The sequence below is a fragment of the Barbus barbus genome (assembly GCF_936440315.1).
Source record: "Barbus barbus genome assembly, chromosome: 14".
NCBI classification, from domain to species: domain Eukaryota; kingdom Metazoa; phylum Chordata; class Actinopteri; order Cypriniformes; family Cyprinidae; genus Barbus; species Barbus barbus.
In genome coordinates, this window is record NC_136742.1 from 11,656,803 (window position 1) to 11,681,857 (window position 25,055).

Here is a 25,055-nt window from a genome sequence, read left to right on the forward strand (position 1 = left end):
TTTTGATCAAATAAATGCAGGGTTGCAAAGCAGGAGAGACATTCAAAAACCTTAAAAAAAATCTTACCAATCCCAAACATTTGACCGGTAGTGTATCAGTTATAGAAATTAAATTGATATATAATAAGATATAAACTTAAATAATTTTGAGCTAAATCCTTTAATAATGCATACTGCATATTACATTTTGATTGCTAAAATATATACTTGAATACATAAACATTGTAATATATATATATTTTTTTTTCAATTTTGTCAGATGATTCATAATATAATTTTTAATATAGTATTAAAATCTAGGTTCTAAAGCATGAATAAATTTAATGAAGCTGAATGTGTCATTCAGGATGAATGCTTTAATAAGGACTTTCTGGCTGTCTGTAATCTCAAGCATTAGGAATATTTTAAGGCTGTCTAATTAAAGGCTCACGCATATCAACAAAATGACTGGCACATTCTCTTATTCTCTGTTTGCATTTTAGCCATATCAAGGCACAACACTGAAGTTCCTTGGCTGGTCTGTCTGCCTTCATCCAGCATATTTGTCTTTCTATGGCAGCAGCACAGCCCATGTTGTAAGCAAGGCCTCTGAGACTGACACAGCTAGGTCACGGTCAGGCTTTTCCACTGCAGATGGCATGTATCATCAGAGACTGACTGTGACATTCAGCAACAGCATTTACACTGCTCTTTGATGAACGCTCTCTGGAGACTGCAAGCCAAACCCAGAACACTCAAGTTCTTCACTCCATAAATTACCACTTAATATGATTGAAACATAAGCAAGAATCTGTAATATAATTAAATAATGATCTTTGCTCTGTATGTATAAACCTATTTTTGGTATGTCATTGCAATCAATAGCTATTAAACTAAACTATACAACTCAAGTGATTGATATGAGAATATAAATGTACTGTATAATTCATATTGTAAAATAAAATGTGTATATAAAATCAGAAGTATGTTTATAGTTTTTCAATTATTTAAACTTATGATGTTGAGGATAACCTCTGGCTAAAGTGGCCCTAAAAAGGTTTTGGACAGAATGAATGTCATTGCATTAGATTAAAACAAATGATCCAAAGTAAGTTTAAAATAAAATAAAAAACAATGCAGTGTTAAAAAAAAGTATCTGATTGTCAAAAATCAATGGAATATAATCAGAATGTATCATTTATAACTTAAGAATTCAAATGAATAATAACATTAATAATTTGTAATTCTTTCAGTGAAAACCTAAGCAATGCCTTACATTATTTTAAAATATGTGACCCTGGAGCACAAAACCAGTCATAAGTTGCACAGGTATATTTGTAGGAACAGCCAACAATACATTGTATGGGTAAAAATAATAGATTTTTCTTTTATGTCAAAAATAATAAGGATATTAAGTAAAGGTCTTGTTCCATGAAGATATTTTATAAATTTCCTACCATACACGTATCAAAACTTAATTTTTAATTAGCAATATGCATTCCTAAAAACTTCATTTGAACAACTTTAAAGGCGATTTTCTCAATATTTTTTATTTTTATTTTTTTTGCTCCCTAAGATTCCAGATATTCAAAAAGTTGTATCTCAGCCAAATATTGTCCTAACAAACCATACATCCATGGAAAACTTATTTATTCAGCTTTCAGATGATGTATATCTCTCAAAAAAAAGAAAAAAAGACTGGTTTTGTGGTCCAGGGTCACATTTATAAATCTGAATTATGTAATAATATAAAATGAGGTATGATTAAGTGATGATAAATTTTCATCACTTGTTTACTGATGGCTTTGATGATATTATTAGTTAACAAATTCAATGACTTTCATACATTTGAAGGTCAGTCCATAAACTCTTTAGGGCACTGTATGTTTGTGCCGCTACAGTGGGACTGACATAAAAGCACCCCAACTCCATAAATCACAACCCTTAACCCTTCACTTTTTGACTCTAAAGAGGTAAAGACCACCAGATGATGTGTGTGAGGGTCTCAGCGAGCCAGGGTAGTGATGAGGCTGGCACACATTTCGAAGAAGTCCATGGTGTGGCTGCCCTGCCGCGGAGCAAGCAGAGGTGTGCTCCCGGTCAGAGAGCCCGGCAGAGAGCTGCTCAGCTGGGGCATCTCAACAGCCACGGTCGCAGAGTCGATGCTGAGGCGCGGGCGATGGAGGCCGGCCGTAGAGCCAGAGCGCTGGGGAGTCGACGACCCTGACTTGTGCTCGATCGTATCGTCTGTAAGTGAGCATAATACTTTTTAGATTTTATTAGAGAGATACTGTGAGGAATAACAGGCTGGATTAACCCTATATAGCCCACATGAGCTCAATGCATCTAGGACAGAGGAATAACTAAGGAGCGACAAAAGAGACAAAAAGCAGATCTTCTACTGAAATAATAAATGCCAACAATTTGTCTCTAGTGCATTTTAATATGAATTTATTTAATGCAAATATATATTTTTTTTAAATGTAAAATTTTCAAATAATGGAAGTATTTGTTCGCATTAAAACAACAGAGAATTTTAAAGTCTATTTTTACAAAATAGGAGTATTATTTCTGTTTCTCTGTTGAAATAAACTGTCTTTCTAAAGTTTGGTGTCAGTAAGATTTTGTTTATTGAAAGAAATCAGTACTTTTATTCAGCAAGAACACATTCAATTGGTAATAAGTACCCGCAAAGACATTTATAATGTTGCAAATATAAAAATATTAATGCTATTCTTTTCTTTCTATTCGTTAAAGTATCCTAAAAAAATCTCTGTATCTCCGTTTCCACAAAAATATTAAACAGCACAACTGTTTTCAATATTGATAATAATAAGAAAAGTTTCTTGAGCAGAAAATCATCATATTAGAATGATTTCTGAAGGATCATGTGACACTAAAGACTGGAGTATTGACTGTTATGATATTACTGTCTTATTGTATTTTTTTATTTAAACTCGGTGAGCATAATTTTTCAATATTTCATCAGACAAAAATCTTATTAACCCAATACTTTTGGGAAAAAAGATATGTTGTTTTGAAAGTACATATTTTCCATATATGATTTTTTTTCCCCTTTGTTTTCCCTTTAGTAGACAAAGCCAAAAGTCACAAAAAGCCAATTTAAACTAAAAGTCTATTATTTTGGAGTAAAGCCTAACAATTAGTTAATACAACTATAATTTTATAATATCGTACTACATTTCTCGTACAGTAAAAGTAGATCTCTGAACAGGAATAAATAGCTGCCATTTTATTTCAGCAAGCGCATCATCATTTTTGGGAGTTCTTGGCATTAAAAAGTCTGAAAAGACCGACTGATTGATGCTCACCATCAATGCTCTTGAAGTCGAGCAGGTAGCTACGATTGTCCACCTGGTAGAGCTGCAGACTCATATTCACAAAATTCCCAGTGACAGGATTCTTCCGGTGCACTCTCAGGTGATAGGGGTTCACCACCTGAATCCCACCACAACAGAAACGATAACACATCTATATTCTCACTAGTCAAACAAGAATACCTATGTGTGCCAGTGTGTTTCTGAGCCACTCACTTTCCATTCATACTCCAGCTGTTTCATGGCACGATAAACCTCAGCCATGATGTCGTAGGGTTTGCTCTGGCTCCGTATGCCCAGGTGCCATTTTGCTTTCTTTACCGCCAGCGGTTTGGGTCGGGTGGTGTTGAGGGCGTCCAGAGGGCACCGTGCCTTCGGGCTGTCGGCCAGAAGCGGGGGCATCCGTTCGGGGTGAGGTTTGACCCCTGGTGGCAGAGGCATGCCCTCCTCCATGAAGGAGCTGGTTGGGGGACTGGAGGCCAGGTAGAACTCGCTGGCCTGGTTCATGATGCGGCGGTTGTCGATGATGAGGTGGTACGCCACGGCCAGATGGTCTTGAGGGTCTCCGCTGTAGAGGCTGCTCAGTACTTCGGCTTCAGTGCATTCAAACTTCTCACACACCTCATGCACGGCCTCCTCGTCCACCACTGTGGCATCGTACGAGGGATCCTCAGGGAAGAGGTAGCAAGGAAGGTCCTGCTTAAACCACTCATCCTCTCTGTCATACAGGAGGGAAGGAAATAAAGTACTGTAAAATACACTAAAATAGTACTGTATTAATAGTGTATTTATTACTCTACTAATCGTACAACATTTCTGTTTGGATTTTAAGAATTATTAAGTATTATTTATGTTATATTATATCATTTTAAAGCGTTAGTTCAAGTCAAGACTGCAATTAAAGGGGTGGTTGACTTTTTTTTTTTCTAGGCTTGATTGTGTTTATGGGGTGCAGTCTAACATGTGTTCATGCTTAGTTTTTTAAAAAACGTATTATTTTTCACATAATTTACTTTTATTCCACACCTCTCTGTCCCTTCTCTGATAAACGCCCGATTATTTCCTGGTTTTATGAAGCCCCTCCCTCAGAAATACGTAAATGTCTCTGATTGGTTAGCTGGTCCAGTGTGTTGTGATTGGCTAAACCGCCTCTAGTGCTCGTCTGAATGTCCCCCTCAGCGGCATGTGCTCCGGTTGAATTGTAAACAATGGCGTCATCAGTTTGAGCCAGAATGAAACGCAGAGGATATTAGTGAAGAGAATCCACAGAACCTGTGCAAACACGGCTTTTAATGGTATGTTTTTTTGTTTGTTTGTTGTTGGTTCATACTTTTAGATACGCTGTTATTTGTAAGTGCTACTGCTTCTGTTAGCTTTTAATATACGTTTTTATCTTGATTAAAGCTTTAATACAGTACGGCAACCACACGCGTGTCCATGTGTAATGCTTCTCATAGCTATGTGAAAATAAGTGTATAATTGGAACAGTTCATTGGAGCTGATCTGACGATCTGAATGAGAGAGATGCAGAGCAGGGCGACACGAGTAACAGTATTAAGAACTGCTGCTTTAAAACATATGGTTTTGAAACTTGTGAATCCATTAGAATCGTTAGAAGACAGAATCGCAAGATTTTTACGTGTACGCCTAGTTTTCTGTTCCTCTTCTCTAAAGCAGCGCAGCATGCCCCCCCTTGCTGCGTGTTCCCGGGGGAGGGGTTTATCTGGGTCCGTGACATATCGGACCCGGGAAGTAACTTGTTGTAGTCCCTTACCAGTCATTTTTGTAGGCATTAAACTGCCAGAATTTTAAAAGACGAAATCTCCATTTGCATTGAACTTTCAGCTTCGTAACTTTGCAGATATTGATTATGCTCAAACAGCAACATTACACACTAAATAACTTTAAAAAAATTAAATCGCAATCAACTACCCCTTTAAACATAAAATACATATTTTTACTCAGCTCTAATTAAAAGTGAATGTGTTCCCTTTTCTAAAGTGTTACCCATTTTTTAACTACATTAGCCGGCCCTTTATCATACCATGGTTGAACTAACAGTGAACATAAGTTCAAGAAGTGTTATAACTAATTAAAAAAACATAAAGTGTTATAACCTGATGTCTTTGATAGTAGCTCTCTTCAGTGGGTCCACTTGCAACATGAGCATAAGTAGATTGGCCACTGAGCGGTTGAGGTATTCTGGGATATAGAAGACCCCTCCACGGATCTTTTTGAAGAGTGTGGGCACGTGCTCATCATCAAACGGCAGAGTCCCACAGAGCAGTGCATAGAGAATGACGCCACAGCTCCAGATGTCCACCTCTGGACCAGCATACAGCCTGAAACAAAACATACACATCACTGAGTGAGTATGTGTGCTACTACATGTCTATCAGTCTGAATGAAGCTGAAGTTTCCAGCAATGTAAAGAACAAGCAGACAATCAGTATTACATAAAAAATGTATGAAGACCTGATTTAATATTTATGTGCAGTGTATCCATGTAGTCCATACTAAAAAGCACACAGCTAGCTAGGGTTTTGCTGGACTGCTGGTCCTACAAGCCAGACCTTTGGCTATCAGAATTAAAGGAATACTGTAATTCACCCAAAAATGAAAATTTCTTACAATTGACTTAACCACAGGCCATCTATCATTACATCACTTGCTCACCAATGGATCCTCTGAAGTGAATGGGTGCCGTCAGAATGACAGTCCAAACAGCTGATTAAAATATCACAATAATCAAGTAATCAACACCACTTCAGTCCATCAATTAACATCTTGTGAATTGAAAAGCTGAGTTTTTGTCAGAAAAAAATCCATTATCATGGTGTTTTAATTTTACACCATCGCTTCTGGCCAAAATACTAATCCATAATAGCCCTTCCTCTGGTGAAAAAGTCCATCCCCTGTTGTTATCTCATATCAAAATCCACAAACATATCTGCTTAGAAGTGTTTTGGACTGCTTTTGCTTGTAAACAGTGCTTGATCTGGGCATATTTCTCTCCTGATTCAGACAAGAAACCAATATTATGGATAGAGGATATGTAGAGCAACGGTTTAAAGTTAAAAAGTTGATTGATTATTACAAACGCACAGCTTTTCACTTCATAAGATATAAATTGATGACTGGAGTCGTGTGGATTACTTGTGAATCATTTATTTATTTTTTATATCAGCTGTTTGTACTCTTATTCAGACCACAATCATTCACTGCAGATGATCCATTTTGTGAGCAAGTTATGCAAGTAATTAAAAAAATATGGTCCAAATCTGTATAAATGAAGAAATACCCTCAAGCCAGCCAAAATATAGATGAGTTTGAGTAAATTAGCAGTAAATTTTCATTTTTGGGTGGGCTGTTCCTTTAAGTATAGCACATATAAACACTTTTTGTATGTACATGAGCTGGTTGACTATAATCAAATCTTACCTTCCTGAGATGACTTCTGGTGCAGCGTAGTTTGGTGATCCGCAGCTTGTTCTCAGGAACTCTCCATCTGACATCATGTTTGACAGACCTGACAAAGAACCCCACAAATATATTTAACATAGACAGTTTGATTGGCAAAAACTACTCATACAAGTTAATCAAATGTATTTCAAGGCAGGCATAAATACACTGAAACCCAAACAATATTTGACAATCTGGGAATTGTAATAATAATTTAAAAAAAAAGTATTAAATTAGATGGAGATTTCAAAGTGAAGCATTTTCACTAGTATGCACTGTATATGTGGAGTAGTTCAACACATCTAGCTGCAGGGCAGATTAATGTATTTTTCTCTTTGCCTCTTTTCTGTCTGTGCTCTTCTGTGGATAATCAAACACCAAGCCTCATACAAACCACATGAGTGGACGTGCAGCAAAACTGCAGCCGGTTGCTTGGCAACTATCCCTCACAGTCTGCACAACATTAGCTTTCCGTGTGTGTGTGTGTGTGTGTGTGTGTGTGTGTGTGTGTACCAAAGTCAGCGATTTTGGCATTCATGTTGCCATCCAGCAGTACATTTTCAGGCTTGAGGTCTCTGTGCACCACCATGTGTCTGTGGCAGTAATCTACCGCTGAGATGATCTGCTGGAAAAGACGTCTCGCCTCTGTGTCCTCCACCTGCACATGAGAGACACAATAGAGAGATTACTATATAAAACATTATCCTAAAAACAACTATTTTGTTCTCTGTGGGTTTAAGCTGTATGTATTGTTTTTGATACATGGCAAGTAAAATTTTTCCTAAAATAACAGCAAGAATAACTTTTATATTGTTAATAATATTTCAAAATGAAAATGTACTGAATTTAAAGGGGGCATAACACACACAGTTTCACCCAATCTCACTTGAGTACCTAATAAGTAGTACTGCATTCTTCATATCTCCAAAAAGCCTTTAGTTTTATCATATTTATAAAAGAAAGATACAGCTTTATGATTCTCTCCGAAAAAAGCCGAGCACCTGGAAGCACCGTGGGCGGAGCTAAAGAGTGACGAGCACTTGAGCGCCGATCACCAACAAAACAGAGACATTTGATGCCTTTAATAGCTGGGACCGCTCCATCTTTCAGTATCAAACAATGTGCAAATCCAGCGTCGAACTGGGCCTTGTTTATAAAACGTTCGTCAACAAATGCACTTGAGAAACTCCATTGCTGCCCCGGAAAAACAAACTGCATCCACTGTTTACGTAACGCTGGGTTCTTCGGGAAGCTGAACAAGGTTATCTCGCCCTCCCAACCAAAAACACACTTGTTGAGAGACATTCTTTCCGAGCGAGTCCCGTGCAATGCAGCTGAATGAAGTGCTTTGTTGGGCATGCTCTCACGCTGGTCGATGTTTGCACGGGCGCGTTCTTCCTGGAGAAATGCCCATATAAGGAGTTCCACCATCGTTTACGTCAGCAAGAGCCACGATCAAGAAAAACTCTCCGAAACATGTACGAACCCGGAAGTGAGATTTTTGGCACAGAAATACTCTGTTATACTCCAAATTGTTTTTGAAACTTTGTCCATGCTTAGCATGAGAATCCAACTCTTTAACAGTGTAAACAACTCTGAATGCATGAAACAGCATTGCAAGGAACTTGTGATTAATTAATAGTTCATATATTATGTCTAGAAAAATTATGTTGAAAATCTGTCGAATGTGATATAGCAGGTTTTGCAGGCGTAGTAATTTCAATCCTCATTTAGCATTATAGCACTAACATAGTACCGGTGACGAGGAGCTTCTTTAGAACATCAGTGAACTGCGGTCAGATGAGATGTTGTCAGGCCATAGAAGCAATTCTCTGCAGGAGTGGGCCAGATTTGAGGATGCCTGTCGTAGAGTGTGCTCTTTAATTGCACCACGCACAAATGTGCCGCCGCACGCTCTGATAGGCTGTATTAAAGTGCTGTATCATATTCAAACCCAAATGAAACTACGAGTATGCAATGTCATAGATATGTCATCAGTTAAATCATGAAGTTACAAAAGAAGGCCATTAAAGCTGTCTGAAAACTGTGCATGCAAGTATTTAATATTTATGATGAGTCACATTCAAAGCAGTGTCAGATCCGCATCAAGTTCAGCAGCGGCAGTTTTTGAAGTAGCAGCCAAAATAACCTAATAACCAGCTACTGTGATGTCTGTTAATCAAAGAACAAAATTAAAAAGAGGAAATCAATAACTTCTGTAGTTTTACTTTATCTTAATTAAATTTAGCGTACACGTAAAAATTTTGTGTGAATTTAGTGTTAACTTTATTAAATTAGGCTATAATTTCTTGCTGAAGGGCACAGGTAGCTATAGCTATATGTATTATAATGGGGTTATGTTAAGATTGTTTTAAGTTCACTTAAATTAGATGTTATTTTTTAAAGTCTAATAAATGTTAAACTGATAGCTCTCAATTATACTGAAATGTTGAATGGCTATAGTCAATGGTTAAATATTAGGAAATAAATTCATAGAGATATCAGTTGGTATCAGTGATTCTTGCCTTCAGTCACAAAAAAAGATGGCATTAAACAAATATTAAAAATATACTTTATGTATGTGTTTCTACATTAATTTGAAGACTGAATGTGAAATTATTGCAATATAAAAGTATAATTAAAAACTTTAATGTTAGCTGGGATTAATCGCAATTAATCGTGATTAATTTCAGAAAAATGTGTGATTAATTCTTTTTTTTTAATTAATTAACAGCACTAATATATATATATATATATATATATATTAGTGCTGTCAAACGATTAATCGTGATTAATCGCATCCAAAATAAAAGTTTTAGTTTACATAATGTGTGTACTGTGTATATTTATTTTGTATATAAATACACACATACACAGTATATATTTTGAAAATATTTACATGTATTTACATGTATATATTTATATTCATATAATTTATGTAACTATATTTAAAATATAAACATAACTTACTTTTCTTAAATATATACATACATGCACGTGTGTGTATTTATATATAAACATAATAAATATACACAGTACACACATATATTATGTAGACAAAAACCTTTATTTTGGATGCAATTAATCGCGATTAATCGTTTGACAGCACTAATATGTATATGTATATATATATATATATATATATAAAGAGAGAGAGAGAGAGAGAGAGAGAGAGAGAGAGAGTATCAGTACAGGTAGTTCCAATCTTAGGTAGGTATTTTCATTCTTAACAAAGTATTCTATTTCTACATATATCCGGCTTTACAATTATAACTCGTTATCAATACCTTAAATAGTTAAAATTCTACTAACTAATATTAATATTTAATCGTCACATGATTATGCTAAAATATGGATAACTTATATTCTTAGGTCACATTCAGGTAAATTGGATTTATTTTTATATGGCAGTAAAAAAACTGACCCAATTTACCTGAATTATTCCTATATCCAAGAACATCATGTGATCAAAACATAATTCAAAAAGTTGGTTCCCTATCAGTCGGTCACTCCGAGTCACGTCGGTGACCGACGAATTGGGATCTCGCTTAGAGAGACCAATCCCCTACGAGAGTATCTAAACGAGCCAATGCACATTGGCATGCGATTATTGCATCCAGCTGCCGCTAATCACAGCGTGAGTATAAGTAGGCAGCGGGTGCAGCGCATACTCAGCTTTTCGCTTCGGAGCCGAGCGGTTACATTGTTCTGCTCCTGACCTCTGCTGACGAGTGAATTCAACGAGTTAAGCACGCTCTTTGGGAGACTCTCGTGCTGGCGGTACGGCGCTTCAGCGGCGGTGGTTCTTCCTGTGTCGAGTGGATTGCACACATCAGGCTGCACTACCCCCTGATTGTGTTGCAAGTGGCCATCTCCCCTGTGCGCTTCAGCACACTGAAAGAGTGATTTCTCTAAAAGAGCATTCACGGGTGCGTCTTTTTAAAGACGACGTTGCATCTGGCAAACTCGACGTTGCGTCTTTGTAAAGACGAGTTGGGTCTTGCTTCAGACAACGTGTCACCCGTGCGTTTCTGGATGCGGTCGTTACCTGGTGCCGGGTGATGGTCATGATCACTGCCTCACATGCCTGGGCAGTAAGCATGCTGAGGTGGCGTTCGTGGATGAGGCATCTTCTCATGGGAAGATGATCATCTTGGAGTTGCGGGCCAGGCTCCGATACCTCGACAAAGGGACGGAGCTCTGTTGCCCCTGCCTTGATTTGGCTCTCGTTCTGGCTGCAGACAGACGGGGACCGTTTCAGGTGGTGGCATGGTGGCAAACCCTCCAGGGAACCAACCCTTGAGGGACCATCGCCCCTCTTGCGCTCCAAAACCAGTTGAGCTGTCAGTGGAGCGTGCTGGGCCCTCTACAAGGGGAGCACCAGCAGTTACCCTGGCGCTCCTCCCGATGACCAGACGTCGACTGCTGCATCGGAGGGTGAGCTGGAGATTTCTGGGCAAGAAGATTCGGCTGCTGCTGCTCCGGCAGTAGCAGTGCCTGAGTCGGATCTAGAAATCACGGCTATGCTTTCCCGGGCCACTGAGAGGGTAGGGCTCGAGTGGAGATCCCACCGTGTCCCGAGCCCTCGAGGTTGGACGACTGGTTTCTCGGGGTAGTTTGCGCTGGTTCTCAGCGCCCTGCCCCAGTGCCTCTCTCCCGGAGGTGCATGGGGAGCTTACCAGGTCGTGGACGGCACCTTTTACTGCCAGAAACCGCCCTGCTAGCTCCTCCCCCTCACCACCCTCGGTGGCACAGCTAGGGGGTATACGGGGGTCCCCCCGGTGGAGCGGTCGGTTGCGATGCAGTTGTGTCCTAATACCGTCTCCACTCGGCGGGGCGAACCGTGCCTCCCCTTCCGGGCCTGTAGGTACTCGTCTGGTCTGTCCGGCGGTGCTTATATGGCCTGTGGGGAAGCTGCCTCCACCTTTCGCTACGGCGTTGGTGCAGGGTCCTCAGGCTAAAAGCACTGAGGACATGCACGGGGGTGGTTACGATCCGGAAGCTCTGAGAGCTTGTACCTCGGGCCTCGCGCTACGAGCGACGAAGGTGACGCGGTCTCTGGGTCGTGCGATGTCCACACTTGTGGTCCAGGACGTTCACCCCTGGCTGTGTCTGGTCGACATGGGGACACCGACAAAGTATCGGTTCCTCAAGGGCCCTGTGTCCCAGACTGGCCTCTGCGGCGACGCAGTCGAGAACATGGCCCAGCAGTTCTCGGCTGCTCACGAGCAGGCTGAGGTGATCCAACACCTCCTGCCCCGGCGGGCAGCTGCTGCCTCCACCCGTCCGCCGGCTGCAGCGCCCCAGCCTGCTTGTCGCCGAGGGCGGCCCCTGCGTCCGTCCCTGCTCCCGCACCGCATCCGCAGCAGCTTCCAGAGGCGGTGCCGTTGAGCTGGGCGTAGGCAGGCCGCCCCGCCCGTCCTGGCCCACGTCAAACCTGGCGGTGAGCGGAAGAGCAAGAGGCGCAGGACGGGCGACCCAGTGAGAGAGAGGACTGCTTTGGGAGGTGGCGGATGCGCCTCCCCCTCCCCCGGAGGAGGGCCGGGTGGAGATTCTTCTATTTCAAAAATCTCGACAAGAAGCGGTTGACTCTGCCTCTGGGTCCCAAGAGGGTATGGAGAGTCACGGACGGACCAACTCCGGACCGCGCTCATCCTCCTCTTCGCCAGCTGGCAGCAGTGGGCGGTTCGAGAGCGTCATCAAAGGCCCTACTCACGCACCCTCTGCCAGTCACGCCGCTGGGGCTGCTTCATATGAGACCGCTTCAACACTGGCTCCATGGCCGAGTCCTGAGGTGGGCGTGGCAGCGCGACACTCACCGGGTCCAAGTTACACCGGCCTGCTGCCGAACCCTCACCCCGTGGTCAGACCTCTCGTTTCTGCGGGCAGGAGTGCCCCTGGAACAGGTCTCCAGGCTTGCTGTGATTTCCACAGATGCCTCCACCACTGGCTGGGGCGCCATGTTCAACGGGCTTGTAGTGTCGGGGGTTGGACGGGCCTCCTACTGCACTGGCACATCAATTGCCTAGAGTTGCTAGCAGTACGTCTGGCCTTGATCCGTCTCAGAAGGCGCTTACGAGGCAAGCACGTACTCGTCCGCACGGACAACACTGCAACCGTTGTGTACATCAACCGACAAGGTGGTCTGCGCTCCCGTCGCATGTCGCAACTCGCCCGCCACCTCCTCCTCTGGAGTCAGAAGCATCTGAGGTCGCTTCGTGCCATTCATATTCCGGGCTTGCTCAACCGGGCAGCCGACGAGCTGTCACGAGCTGCGCTCCCCGGAGAATGGAGACTCCATCCCCAGACGGTCCAGCTCAGCTGGCCGCGGGGCCTTCGCAAGTAGGCGTCTCCCCCAGTGAGCCTTCTCGCAAAAACAGATACTATGCAAGATCAGGGGGGACGAGCAGCAGGTCCTGCTCGTGGCGCCGTACCGGCCCACTCGGACTTGGTTCTCAGAACTGATGCTCCTCGTGACAGCCCCTCCCTGACAGATTCCTCTGAGGAAGGATCTACTGAGACGGGGCACCTTTGGCACCCGCGTCCAGACCTAAGAAGCTGGAAACTTCATGTCTGGTCCCTGGACGGGACGCGGAGGTTCTAGGTGACCTACCCCAAGGGGTAGTTGACACCATCACTTCGGCTGGAGCGCCGTCCACGAGACAGGCCTACGCCTTGAAATGGAACCTGTTCGTCGAGTGGTGTTCTTCTCACCGAGAAGACCCCCGAAAGTGCCCGATCAGAGTCGTGCTTTCCTTTTTGCAGCAGGGGTTGGAGCGAAGGCTGTCTCCCTCCACCCTTAAAGTCTATGTGGCTGCGATTGCTGCCAACCATGACCCCGTGGAAGGGAAGTCGGTGGGTAAGCATGACTTGGTCATCAGGTTCCTTAGGGGGGCAAGAAGGTTAAATCCTCCACGGCCCCCCTCTATACCCTCTTGGGACCTGTCTCTAGTGCTCTTGTCCCGTCCGATCGCTGAGATGCTACGTTGACAGGACACAAAGCTTCAGGACCTCAGACCAGCTCTTTGTCTGTCACGGAGGCCGGCAGAAGGGGAAGGCCGTCTCCAAGCAGAGGATGGCCCACTGGATAGTGGACGCCATCACCCTGGCTTATCAGGTACAGGGTGTGCCCTGCCCGTTCAGGTTGAGAGCTCACTCTACTAGAGCTGTTGCATCCTACTGGGCGTTGGCTCGTGGCGCCTCGCTGGCAGATATTTGTAGAGCTGCGGGCTGGGCGACCCCTAACACGTTCGCTAGGTTCTATAGCCTTCGTGTGGAACCGGTTTCCTCTTGTGTTCTCACCTCAAATGGGTAGAAGCACTGAGAGGTTCCGTTTTCGGGTCGGCTTGCTAAAACTGCTCCAGAGAGTCCATACTGTAGACCCTGTCGAGTTCCTCCATCCCCTCGGCAGTCAGATGTGGCGGAGCATCTGACGCTAGGCCCTCACTCGTTGAATCCATGAGAACCGGTAGAGGGCTGGGTTCCATATGAAAGGCCTTAGTGGACCCCATATGTGTATAGTCCACGGTATAGCCTGAGAGCCGTGTTTCCCCGGCAGGTCTTCTGCCAAATTCCATGAGGTACAAATTCCTCTAATTTCCATATGCGCCTAAAGGTTGATCATATGCGTAATTGCTCCGGACCTCCTTCGGGAAGGGCGAGCTTCCGCAGCGTCCGGTTCCAACTGGAACGGGTACGCTTTTTCCCAGTGTTATCCAGTCTTACTGAGTGGGTAGTGCCATGACAACAGTAGCTGGTCTTCTGTGCTAGCCCTGACCTGCGCCAAAAAATAGGGGCACAGGAGGCTTCCACAGGACACTGGAAGGGGCAGTATCCGTGGCCCTTTGGTAGGGATCCCAATTCGTCGGTCACCGACGTGACTCGGAGTGACCGACTGATAGGGAACGTCTCGGTTACGTATGTAACCCTCGTTCCCTGAAGAAGGGAACGGAGACGTCATGTCCCGTCGCCACGGCTGCTGTACCACCGCTGAGCGGCCGGGTCACCGGCTCGGCTCCTCAGCGAAAACCTGAGTATGCGCTGCACCCGCTGCCTACTTATACTCACGCTGTGATTAGCGGCAGCTGGATGCAATAATCGCATGCCAATGTGCATTGGCTCGTTTAGATACTCTCGTAGGGGATTGGTCTCTCTAAGCGAGATCCCAATTCGTCGGTCACCGACGTGACGTCTCCGTTCCCTTCTTCAGGGAACGAGGGTTACATACGTAACCGAGACGTTAAGTGTTGATGAATTAATACTCTAAAAATAAAAAGCCTCCGATCAAATTTCACCATAGTCAGCTGTGTGTTTGTGCGTGCAAACTAAACAAGTCCTGCAATATGAACCATCAGGTTGAGGCATTGTAGGCAACCCAGATAACACAAAGATTGAGCCCTATGGATGAACTCCCTGACCCTTCCCATGAACACTTCACTGGATCAGCTGCTGTTTGGATAAACTGGATCCCCATAACCCCAACAGGTTTGGAAGACTCAAAGGTTAATCCGTGCTCAAATTCAGACCAGAGCCACAAAAACAAGTAAAAAGTCCCGAGGCTCATAAAGCAGCTTTGGGCTATTAGGTGACCAACACAAAAACAATAAGCCATATTTAGTAATGGGAAAGTCATGCTTCCATAATTGAATATGATGTCAGAACGCTAGTTTGACAATTAATTGTGATGTTCATTCATTTTCTAAAGCAAGTATGGCATGCAGCTTTGTACACAATGTGAGAAAGTCACTAGCCTTTCTCATGAATCTAAGAGCCTGTTAGCCTGCAGCTGACTTTACTTGTAAAAGCTCGACAGATGATTCTTACCCTTCCATGCTTACAAATATAATCAAAGAGTTCCCCTCCAGACACATATTCCATCACCATGAAGAAGTCTGTGGGAGTGCTGATCACCTGATACCTGCAATACACCAGAGAAAAGAACCACAGAAACTCAACAAGAGGCTTTAATGTTGATGCTTTCAACATACAGCAATAAAAAGCTCAACAATAATGATTGCCAATGGCCCAAAGGACACTCTTGATCAAATGCATATGTTTTTATACCTTCCACACTGAAAAGACTCCTGTGATATGCAACACAATTTTGGTGAAAATTATTTTGATTTAAAAGTTACATTTTAAATATCTTGATTTGTGATAGTCTTACATCAACTACAATGAGATGAAAACTCTATGCCATTGTTTTGCAGCAAAAAATAGTTTATATTTATTTATTTAAATTTTTTTTACTTTTAAATTCATGTCATGGAGTTAAACATTATAGTCATATCATTTCCAGCTATTATTTAAAAACCTAATAAATTATTTGTTAATTTAATTTAATTTAATTTAATTTAATTTAATTTAATTTAATTTAATTTAATTTAATTTAATTTAATTTAATTTAATTTAATTATTTGTTGGCATATAACAAATGTTTTGCTTATATATATATATATATATATATATATATATATAATTATTTGTTCATTTAATAACTATATCTCTTTATAACTAAAATATATTGGATAACAATACAAGACCATAAGCATGACCATCAGCAGCAGTATTACGCTGCAGTTCTTAGAAACAGAAATGCTGATAAAGGTCAGAAATGTTGATCATAATTTCTGCAGGGACACCTACTGGCAGTCGGCTTTGTTGTTGTTCCTGTTTATATTCAACAGAAGAGCCCTTGTAATGGGAGACAGCCTTTCAAACAGCAGTAGAGAAGGACAAGGCCTGTATTCAATTGGTTTAATATGGCGAATACTCAAAGAGTCTGGAATACCTGATGTGATTTGAAATAAACACAATGTAATTTTACAGAATCCAATCACCAAATTAGAATGATAAAAGGAGAGAACAGAACATGTTGCAAAAAAACAGCAAATATACAGAGACACACAGCACAGAAGCACAGCAGGGGCTCAATATGTGTCCAGAATACAATAGCACACTGATTGCATCAAGATTAGAAACATGGGGGATAAGTGAGAGTGGAGAAGAAGTAGAGTGAGAGATTGAGACATGAGTAGATAAAAATATTATACTGCCACAATCTCCTTAAATTAGCCAATGTGCTGAACAAGAAATGTAACGCATAAAATGTAGCTGAAAGTCATTCTACACATTTCCTCCAAATGTCAAATTTAAATGCATTTGGTTGTCTTTACACTTCTGTTATGTGACTTTTAGTTTGTAGTTCTTGTCTTGTTCCTGTTTCCTCTGTGTTCACCTGTGCCTTGTTATCCAATTATATATTTAATAATATTTAATATTTAATAAATATATGTAAAGATAGTGTATATAACTATTAAATGTTTGGGAATTGTAAGATTTATTAGTGTTTTAAAAATAAGTCTTTTATGCTAACCAAGACTGCATTTATTTGATCAAAAATAAAGTAAAAATATTGTGGGGGGGAAAAAATGATACAATTTAAAACAACTTTTTATTGTATCTAATATAATTTAAAATGCGCCCATCACTACTTTAAAGAGGTTATACATTTTTACATGATTGTGTGCTGAGATGCACTAATATTAGTAACACTACTGGATGTAGAACATATATTTTACTTTTTATATTGCCATTTTCCACCCTCTCTCTGAGAGGGACATTTTCACAACCCATAGTTTGATGTCCAGTGTAATTACACACCGCCAGTTAGGAATTCATAATTTTTTATATATATTTTTGAAAGTCTTATGCTCACCAAGACTGCATTTACTTGATAAAATACAGTAATATTGTGCAATTTAAAATGATTTTTAATTAGAGCTGTCAAACAATTATTCACATCCAAAATAAGTTTTTGTTTACATAGGATATTTATATATACATAAATATACACAGTACACACATATATTAGCCTAAACAAAAACTTTTATTTTGGATGCAATTAATCGTGATTAATCGTTTGACATCACTAATTTTAATATATTTTAAAAAAATAATTTATTCCTGTGATGGCAAAGCTGAATTTTCAGCATGATTACTCCAGTCTTCAGTGTCTTATGATCCTTTGGAAATCCTTATAATATGCTGATTTCATACCAATTTCAGAACAAGCCATTTTTGCAGCTCAGTTTCAGTAAATGGTTGTTTTGAACTGGGCAGCTACACTTTGCTAGAGAACATACTGGAATTGCAGCTTTCAGCACACACCAGACTGGACCAGCATGGAAATGTAAGCAGGTCAAATTTGGCTTTTCAGTAATTACTCACACATGTCAAAACACAGGGGGAATATAAATCTGTTCTGACATCTTCATTCAAATCGCTTTTGAAGTATTTGCTCACAAAAAAAACAAAAATGTGATTAGTGAAGTTGAAGCAGATAAAAGTAACACACATCAAGTACATAATGTCAGTGTGTGTAATGATCCCTGTAATTCTCCTAAAGTTGTAAGTGCACCATATTAAAGTTTCCTGAAATTGCAGTTAAAAAAACCATAAAGCTTCTTAAAATCTTTAAGAAGCTTAAGTCGTCAGTTACCCTAGTGTAAAAATGATTTTTCTTGTTTCTATTGATTGTGTTTTTTATGTGTGATTGACTCACAGCTTGATGATATGTGGATGTCTGAAGAGCTTAAGGTTCTGAATTTCTCTTTTGATTTTCCCCACGACATCGAGACTGCGGATCTTCTGTCTGTTGAGGATCTTCACGGCAACTTTATGTCCTGTTAGCTGGTGCTCTCCAACTGTTCGCCAAACATACACACATCAATGAAGACTCAGCTGAAATACCATCACCAGCAGTTTGGTGTTGTAAACACAGCTGTTTTATTCCAAAGAAAGCAAGCATCAGCACTGTGGGCCAGCGACCTCCAACACAAACCTTCTAAGAAAACAAAGAAAGAGAGGAGACTTTCATTTCAGGTCTGAGCCCTCCATTCAAACAAACAAAACCTGATCTACTCTGAGTTTGGACTTTCATATACTAGCCTTAAAACAATTGCTTATATAGTATTAGATACTGCTCAGCGAACATTATGAAAACAAATACCCAAATTTGTTTGATTTGATATATTATCGGTCCTGCACATTATTGTAACAAGCGAGATTTTTCTACAAAATGGCAAAGGTGGGCATCCACACACACACACACACACACACACACATATTTGTGAAGACCTCCCATAAACTGATATTGCTCTTTAAATATAATAATTACACTCTGATCTACTCCTTACAGAGGGTATCTTCCTGTTTGTTTGTTTTTTGCTCATAAAGCTGCATTTATTTGTTACAAATAATTTCTGGTTAAATAAATAAATATAATATATTTAATGTTTAATATATTTTCTATAACTTAAAATTTGAGATTGGTAAAATTTGTACAAAAAAGGTCTTTCATGCTTACCAAGACTGCATTTATTTGATTAAAAATACAGTAAAAACAGTATTACTGTGGAAAAAATGCTACAATTTAAAACAACTTTTTTATATATATATATCTAATATAATTTAAAATATCTATTATATTTTATAATGTAATTTATTAAAGCTGAATTTCCATATATATAATATCAGTGCTCAAGAAACATTTTTAATAATTATCAATGTTAAAACAGTTGTGATGCTTAACATTTTTGTGGAAGCATATGCATTTTTTTTCAGGCTTCATAGAATAGAAAGTTCAAAAGAACATAATTTATATATGTGTCATTATTGTCAAACATACATTAATATGCATTGTGTGAATATTTTTTTAAATTTTTAAACAATTATATATTGTTTAAAAATAAAAAAAAATAATAAACAATTATTATATATTGTCATATGTATATTAAAATAACTATATTCACGTATATGTCACATTACTTTTTAACATTGACATCTTTATTTACAAGTCTTAATTACGTAAAATTATTTGGTATAGCACAGTAAAAAAGCACAAATACAGATTTGTTGGTGCTATTTTTCCATATTCAGACCTTTAAATGACTGTGATTGGTATAACCTTATGTAGTCAGGTTGATTCCATCATATTAAGCAATATTTCAGACCTTAACAATAATTTTAGGTTATGATTTTATAGGTGTCATTTTAAAAGTGTAATTTCAGATACTACATTCACTGCCTGAACTACATGAATAAAATAATGAATGAGAAGTCAGTTGATAGACTTGCACGTACAGTATACACGTCTACTAATAGTTGAAGGGTCTCTTGCAAACAAATCTGCTTCCCCTGTGGATGTTTAAGTACACTGACACCCTAAGCATGAGGTATGGAGGGAGTTTAAGTTGCTATATTCATATAACGCACCTCACTGCAGGGCCCTCAGTCTTTAAAGACACGCTAGAAACCGTTTTTAAACTGTCAATAAACTGTTTTCTGTATTATGGTGGATTATGTGTTAGCTTGTGTGTGTTTCTCTGAAAGGTAACATCACATGAGTGCACTTAAACCCCACTCATGGGATCTCATGTAAGCCTAGTAAGGCTGTTAGATTTCCCACCATGATAAAATTATTTAGCCTTAGTCTCCTCAAGGACACTTGGTGATTGATGAATAATGCAAACTGTTCAATCTGCTTTTGCAAATGTTAGACGTTGGATTTGTCTCAAAATTCAAAAAACGTGCTCTCTACCTAGACAGCAATACTAGACTTGGTATCTTCATCATCTGAATGCAAAGAGCATCTTTCTCCATTGATGGCCAAACAAAAACATCTGTGTATTTGAAAGAAAAAAGCTGACCTCTAAACTCAGCACAGTTGCTAGAAAAGGTTATCTTGCTGTTTATCATACCTGTTCAAAAATGCAATGTATTGCATCTTCTTAATCAAAATAGCCAAGTACCCTTAATATATAGTACAAATATTGCATATAGTGGTAGTGTAAACACTTAAGCATATACTAGCCTAGGAAGGTTAATCAGTCAGTGGTGTGCTAGCCTAGCTTAATCAAATAGAAGCAGCGGTGTCCAATCCTGCTCCTGAATGGCAGCTATTCTGCAGAGTTTAGCTTCAATCCTAATTAAACACACTTGAACCGCTAATCAAGCACTTCAGGATTACCGGAAACTTCCAGACAAGTGTGCTGGGGCTAAACTGAGCAGGACATTAGCCCTCCAGGAGCAGGATTGGGAACCCCTAAGCAAGAGGTAACGCTAATAGGTTAGCTTGTAAGCTAACTGAAAAACTGAACAATAAATGCAAATTTGATCATTTATAGCTGAATATAATATGACATCACATGTTTTAAAATACATGTTTCCATAGTAAAATGCCATATAAACAAATGTTACAGAATTTCTAATAAAGCACTGAAAGGCCGCATATCTAAAAGTATTTTTCAAATATGTTTAACAGCACAGAATGGACCCTTTTCACAGACTGTGATGACACGTTTCCCCTGATAGTAACTTTTTAATTTTTTTTAATGAGTGTACATTTATAACACTATGTTTTGTGTTTTATTACTTTGGCATTGAAGTACAGAAAACTAGTTAATAGTGCTGCCTTATAGTAATTCTAATGAGGGAGTGACAGAATTTGTTTATTCTATTGCAATTGGAGCAAATGACAGAACAAAAAATATATTTTATAGTTAACATTTATCACTATAGAATATTACTCAAGATGACTTCTGCTTCTGAGAATCACGGAAAATATAAGAAGGGTCCATATCTGGTGAAAATCTGCATTACCCATGATGATTCTGCAGAGAATTTTCCACCAATCAGAGAAGTGTAACAAGCAAACTGCGCCAATAAAAAAAAAAAAAAAAACTTTAGTGCCCACCCACTCCCATGATGCACAGCAAATGCCAAATTGTTTCCCCACGCTCTCAGAATTTTTTGTCATTTTTTGCAAAAAACAAATTATAATAAATTATATATATATATATATATATATATATATATATTAGGGATGTAACAATATCAAAATATACCAATACGATAATATCGCGATATGAAGTCCATGATACGATATTTATTGTGATATTTAAAAACAAAAACAAATGAAAATTAAAATAAAAAAAAAAGATTTTTTTTGTACATTTTAAAGTTAAATTATTCTATCTAATGCACTCTGAGAGTTCAAAATTAAGAGCTCCAACCCATGATCTTCACTAAGTTAAGTCACAAAAAAGACTTGTACCTGAACTTTAAAGGGGACTCAACCCTCTTTTTATTTGTGATATACTGTCTCAGTCTAAATTACATTCACACTGGTGTTTTAGGAAGCCAAAAATATATATAATATAGTAATAATAGTAATAACAACAATGACCATAACAGCTATATATTGTAAAACAACTGCACTGTAAAATAAATGAAAATGATTTGCTATTGCGATATTACGATATTGATAATATCATTACATCCCTAAAATATATATATATATATATATGTAGTCAAATTAATATAAAAGATTATATAAAACTACATCTTTAAATCAGTAGTTTATAAGTCTTTAAATCTGTAGTTAATTGTTCTCCCTTTTTAATTAGCTATTTGCAATGCTTTATGGGATTGCAATTTTTCCTCATTCTATTCTACTCTATAATCTATTAAATATGCATTGTTCCTTGTGTATTTTTTTCAGATTTGTTTTTACTTCAATTCAAAATGTAAATGTTGTGATTCACCTTAAGTTGTAGCTGCTTGATTTGGTTTATGGCTTATATAGGCACTTGAACAGACTTTTTCCCCAATGGGAAAAAATATTTCCGTAACCAAGACCACTAAAAAAGCGGATGGGCTCTGTTGCGCTCTATAGATTTGCATTGGGGAATATGATTCCGCAGGGGGCCTGAAGCTTGTCAGACACCTGGGTTCCCTTAACAGCTGAGCAAGGGACATTGAGATGAATGGGAATTACTTGTTTATGAGTCAAACTGTCTAAAATTGCTGCACGTGCTGTCTAGGTAGGCATCTTGGGTTTGAAAACACAGTATTTGTTTTTCTTAATGTGAAATAATGCACACATGTATCAGTAGTTTTACGTGCACAGACTATAAGACATTATTAATGCGAATATGTACACATAACGTTTTGTAAAATAAAGCTTTACTTGAATAATGCCCAGGAAAAGCTCAAAGGTCATTCCCAAAATGTGTGGCATTCCCACACGAGCTAAGAATAGAAATTGACTGCAAGGTCAAAGTGCACTAAAATATACGAACTACAACATGTATACCGTTTGAGACAAACGTTTTAAAGATTAAACAATTTGAGTGCTGGAAATTATGCAAATAACATGTCAAAGTGCGCAGCTCAGACTGGTCGCACTTCAGGGAGGATGACAATGCATTAAAATTAAAATACCAAATATTGAGAAGGCGTAATTACGTGAGCCCTAAATATTACCACAATACGAGATAGTTTCCCAAATGTTGTTATACTAAACATTTACGAAAACAAGATTGCAAGTGTAGCGTCTACTGTGGTGCTGAACGCATTTCCAGCTCTGCGTCGTATTCACTAACAGCATACGCACTCTTTGCGCCTGGAGGACGTTAGCGGAGGTGCTTTCTACGCAATCTATGCTACGTAAATTGCGCACAACGTCCGCCGGCAAGTTCAGCACTAACCACCCCGAAAACATACGTTCGTGCTTCCATTCAAACACGTATAGTAAATGAATAGACTTAACTCTTCACTTTTCCAAATGTCCCGACTCCCAGCGTGTCTCCGAGGATGTAGTGTCCTATCTTTACCCTGCCTTCGTGTTTCTGCTTTTCAGCCATTTTACTATGTGAGGTCCTCGGGCTGCCTTACAGGAGGGGTCGAGCACATGAGGTAGAGAGAGCTTCACTAAACCCCTCTAAGTGCTGATCTGAATTCAGCTTCAGGGGGACCGTAAACTGTACACAAACAGACAGCTCTCGGATCAGCTGATAAGGGGGCGGTTTAGGTAAACAAGTAGCCTATCCCCCCCACTGCTTATTAGCATGAGACCTCACATAGCCTACACGTCACTTTACCTACAATTAAATATAGCAACATTTCCAAATTATCAGTGTTTGTTTAGCATACTGTTACAATTAAAATTTTGAATAGTTTATAGTTTTATATTTTCATTTTAGTAGCCTAATTTTGTGCTTTTGCCTAGTTCTTTCAGTTAAAGTTCAATGAAATTGAGAAATGTTGCTTTGGCAGCTAACTTAGCAGTAATGAAATAAGTTCAAGGTTTTTGATATTTCTTAGCCTATGTTATTTTATTTTTATTATTTTATATTCATTCCTTTGTTTTATTTCAGTTAATAAAAAGATTAACAAACTGTGATAACCCTAATTATGATAACCATTTTATAATAACACATAGGCATTTCATTTGATTGTTATTTTATAAACATTGACATTTACTGGACATTTATGACCATTTACAACCATAAGAACACATTATTCATAGAGTAAAATAATATAATAAAGCTAGAAAAAAATAAACAGAAATATGTCTTTAAAAAACATGACAGCAGGAAGTGTTAAGATTTCACAGCTGTGTGCTTTTTAATCAGCATATACATTTTGTAGTAATACATTTACGAAAACCTTCATAAAATCAGACAAAATCAAGATCAGTCTTCATTTTGAGTTCATGTAAGTAGGTAATACCAGTATTAATTTTAATAGTGTTTTATTAGTTAATAGCTATTAGTAAGCAAACATGTTGAATCTAAATAAATTGAACAGATTGATCTGAAATTATTCTTATAAGTTATATAAACTTTAGTTTTAGCTTAGTCTTTTTGCCCCAGTAAACCAGTGCCCTCCAACATATCTTTTAAGTCATACATTGCCCTATTGTTGTACTTTACTCATATATATATATATATATATATATATATATATATATAGTTCAGATGCAAAAGCCTCTAAGTGCCGTTTGCAATTTTCTTCTAAAATTAGCATTTATCAGACTCCTATGTGTAATTTCACTTTAATGACAATGAATAGGTTATTTTCTTTGCCATTAAAGTGAAATAACTGAACATAAATATAGGAGCTGATAAAAATGCTCACTTTAGAAGAAAATTTCAGAAGGCACTTTAGAGGCTTTTGCATCTGCTCTATCTATATATTACACAACACTGCACATTTTGCATGGCTCCTTAGTCTGACACACTTATTTCAGGTCTTGGAGTCTCTACTAATGATCTGATGACCTGAATCAGTTGTGCGATTAAAGAGACATGCAAAATGTGCAGTGTTGGTGGAGCTCGAGGAATGTGGTTGGAAACCACTGGTCTAGTATTCTTCAAGTGTATTACATGCTTTTCACCACTAGATGGAAGTGCTTCATCAGTGCTGAGGTGA

The 25,055-nt window shown here is 39.1% G+C and overlaps 1 protein-coding gene across 3 annotated transcripts; it reads right to left on the reverse strand.

The window, feature by feature from the left end:
• Window positions 1-254: 254 nt before the first annotated feature.
• LOC306880458 (5'-AMP-activated protein kinase catalytic subunit alpha-2-like) lies at window positions 255-23,634 on the reverse strand. 3 transcript variants are annotated; one of them, XM_079433972.1, is made up of 10 exons: window positions 23,392-23,596; window positions 18,343-18,484; window positions 16,425-16,569; window positions 15,603-15,696; window positions 7,293-7,437; window positions 6,759-6,846; window positions 5,435-5,659; window positions 3,534-4,035; window positions 3,312-3,438; window positions 255-2,226 (listed from the first exon to the last, which is right to left on the reverse strand). In XM_079433972.1, exons 2-10 carry the CDS (start codon window positions 18,410-18,412, stop codon window positions 1,985-1,987), a joined length of 1,638 nt encoding a protein of 545 aa, XP_079290098.1. In that variant the 5' UTR covers window positions 18,413-18,484; window positions 23,392-23,596; the 3' UTR covers window positions 255-1,984. The 3 variants fall into 3 exon arrangements, 2 of the variants coding, with proteins under 2 accessions (XP_079290098.1, XP_079290097.1); XR_013785073.1 differs by lacking the exon at window positions 16,425-16,569 and having other exon boundaries at window positions 1,546-1,677; window positions 1,777-2,226; window positions 23,392-23,561; XM_079433971.1 differs by lacking the exon at window positions 16,425-16,569 and having other exon boundaries at window positions 23,392-23,634.
• Window positions 23,635-25,055: the final 1,421 nt, after the last annotated feature.

What these genes read in the sequence shown, in the direction of transcription:
- LOC306880458 (XM_079433971.1), bottom strand. Translation starts at nt 23,485, where the DNA reads ATGGCTGAAAAGCAGAAACACGAAGGCAGGGTAAAGATAGGACACTAC. An exon ending in GACATTTGGAAAAGTGAAGA is followed by an intron (nt 18,485 to 23,391) that starts GTTAAGTCTATT and finishes TTTGGCGAACAG; the next exon opens with TTGGAGAGCACCAGCTAACA. An exon ending in GCTACTATCAAAGACATCAG is followed by an intron (nt 4,036 to 5,434) that starts GTTATAACACTT and finishes CCTGTATGACAG; the next exon opens with AGAGGATGAGTGGTTTAAGC.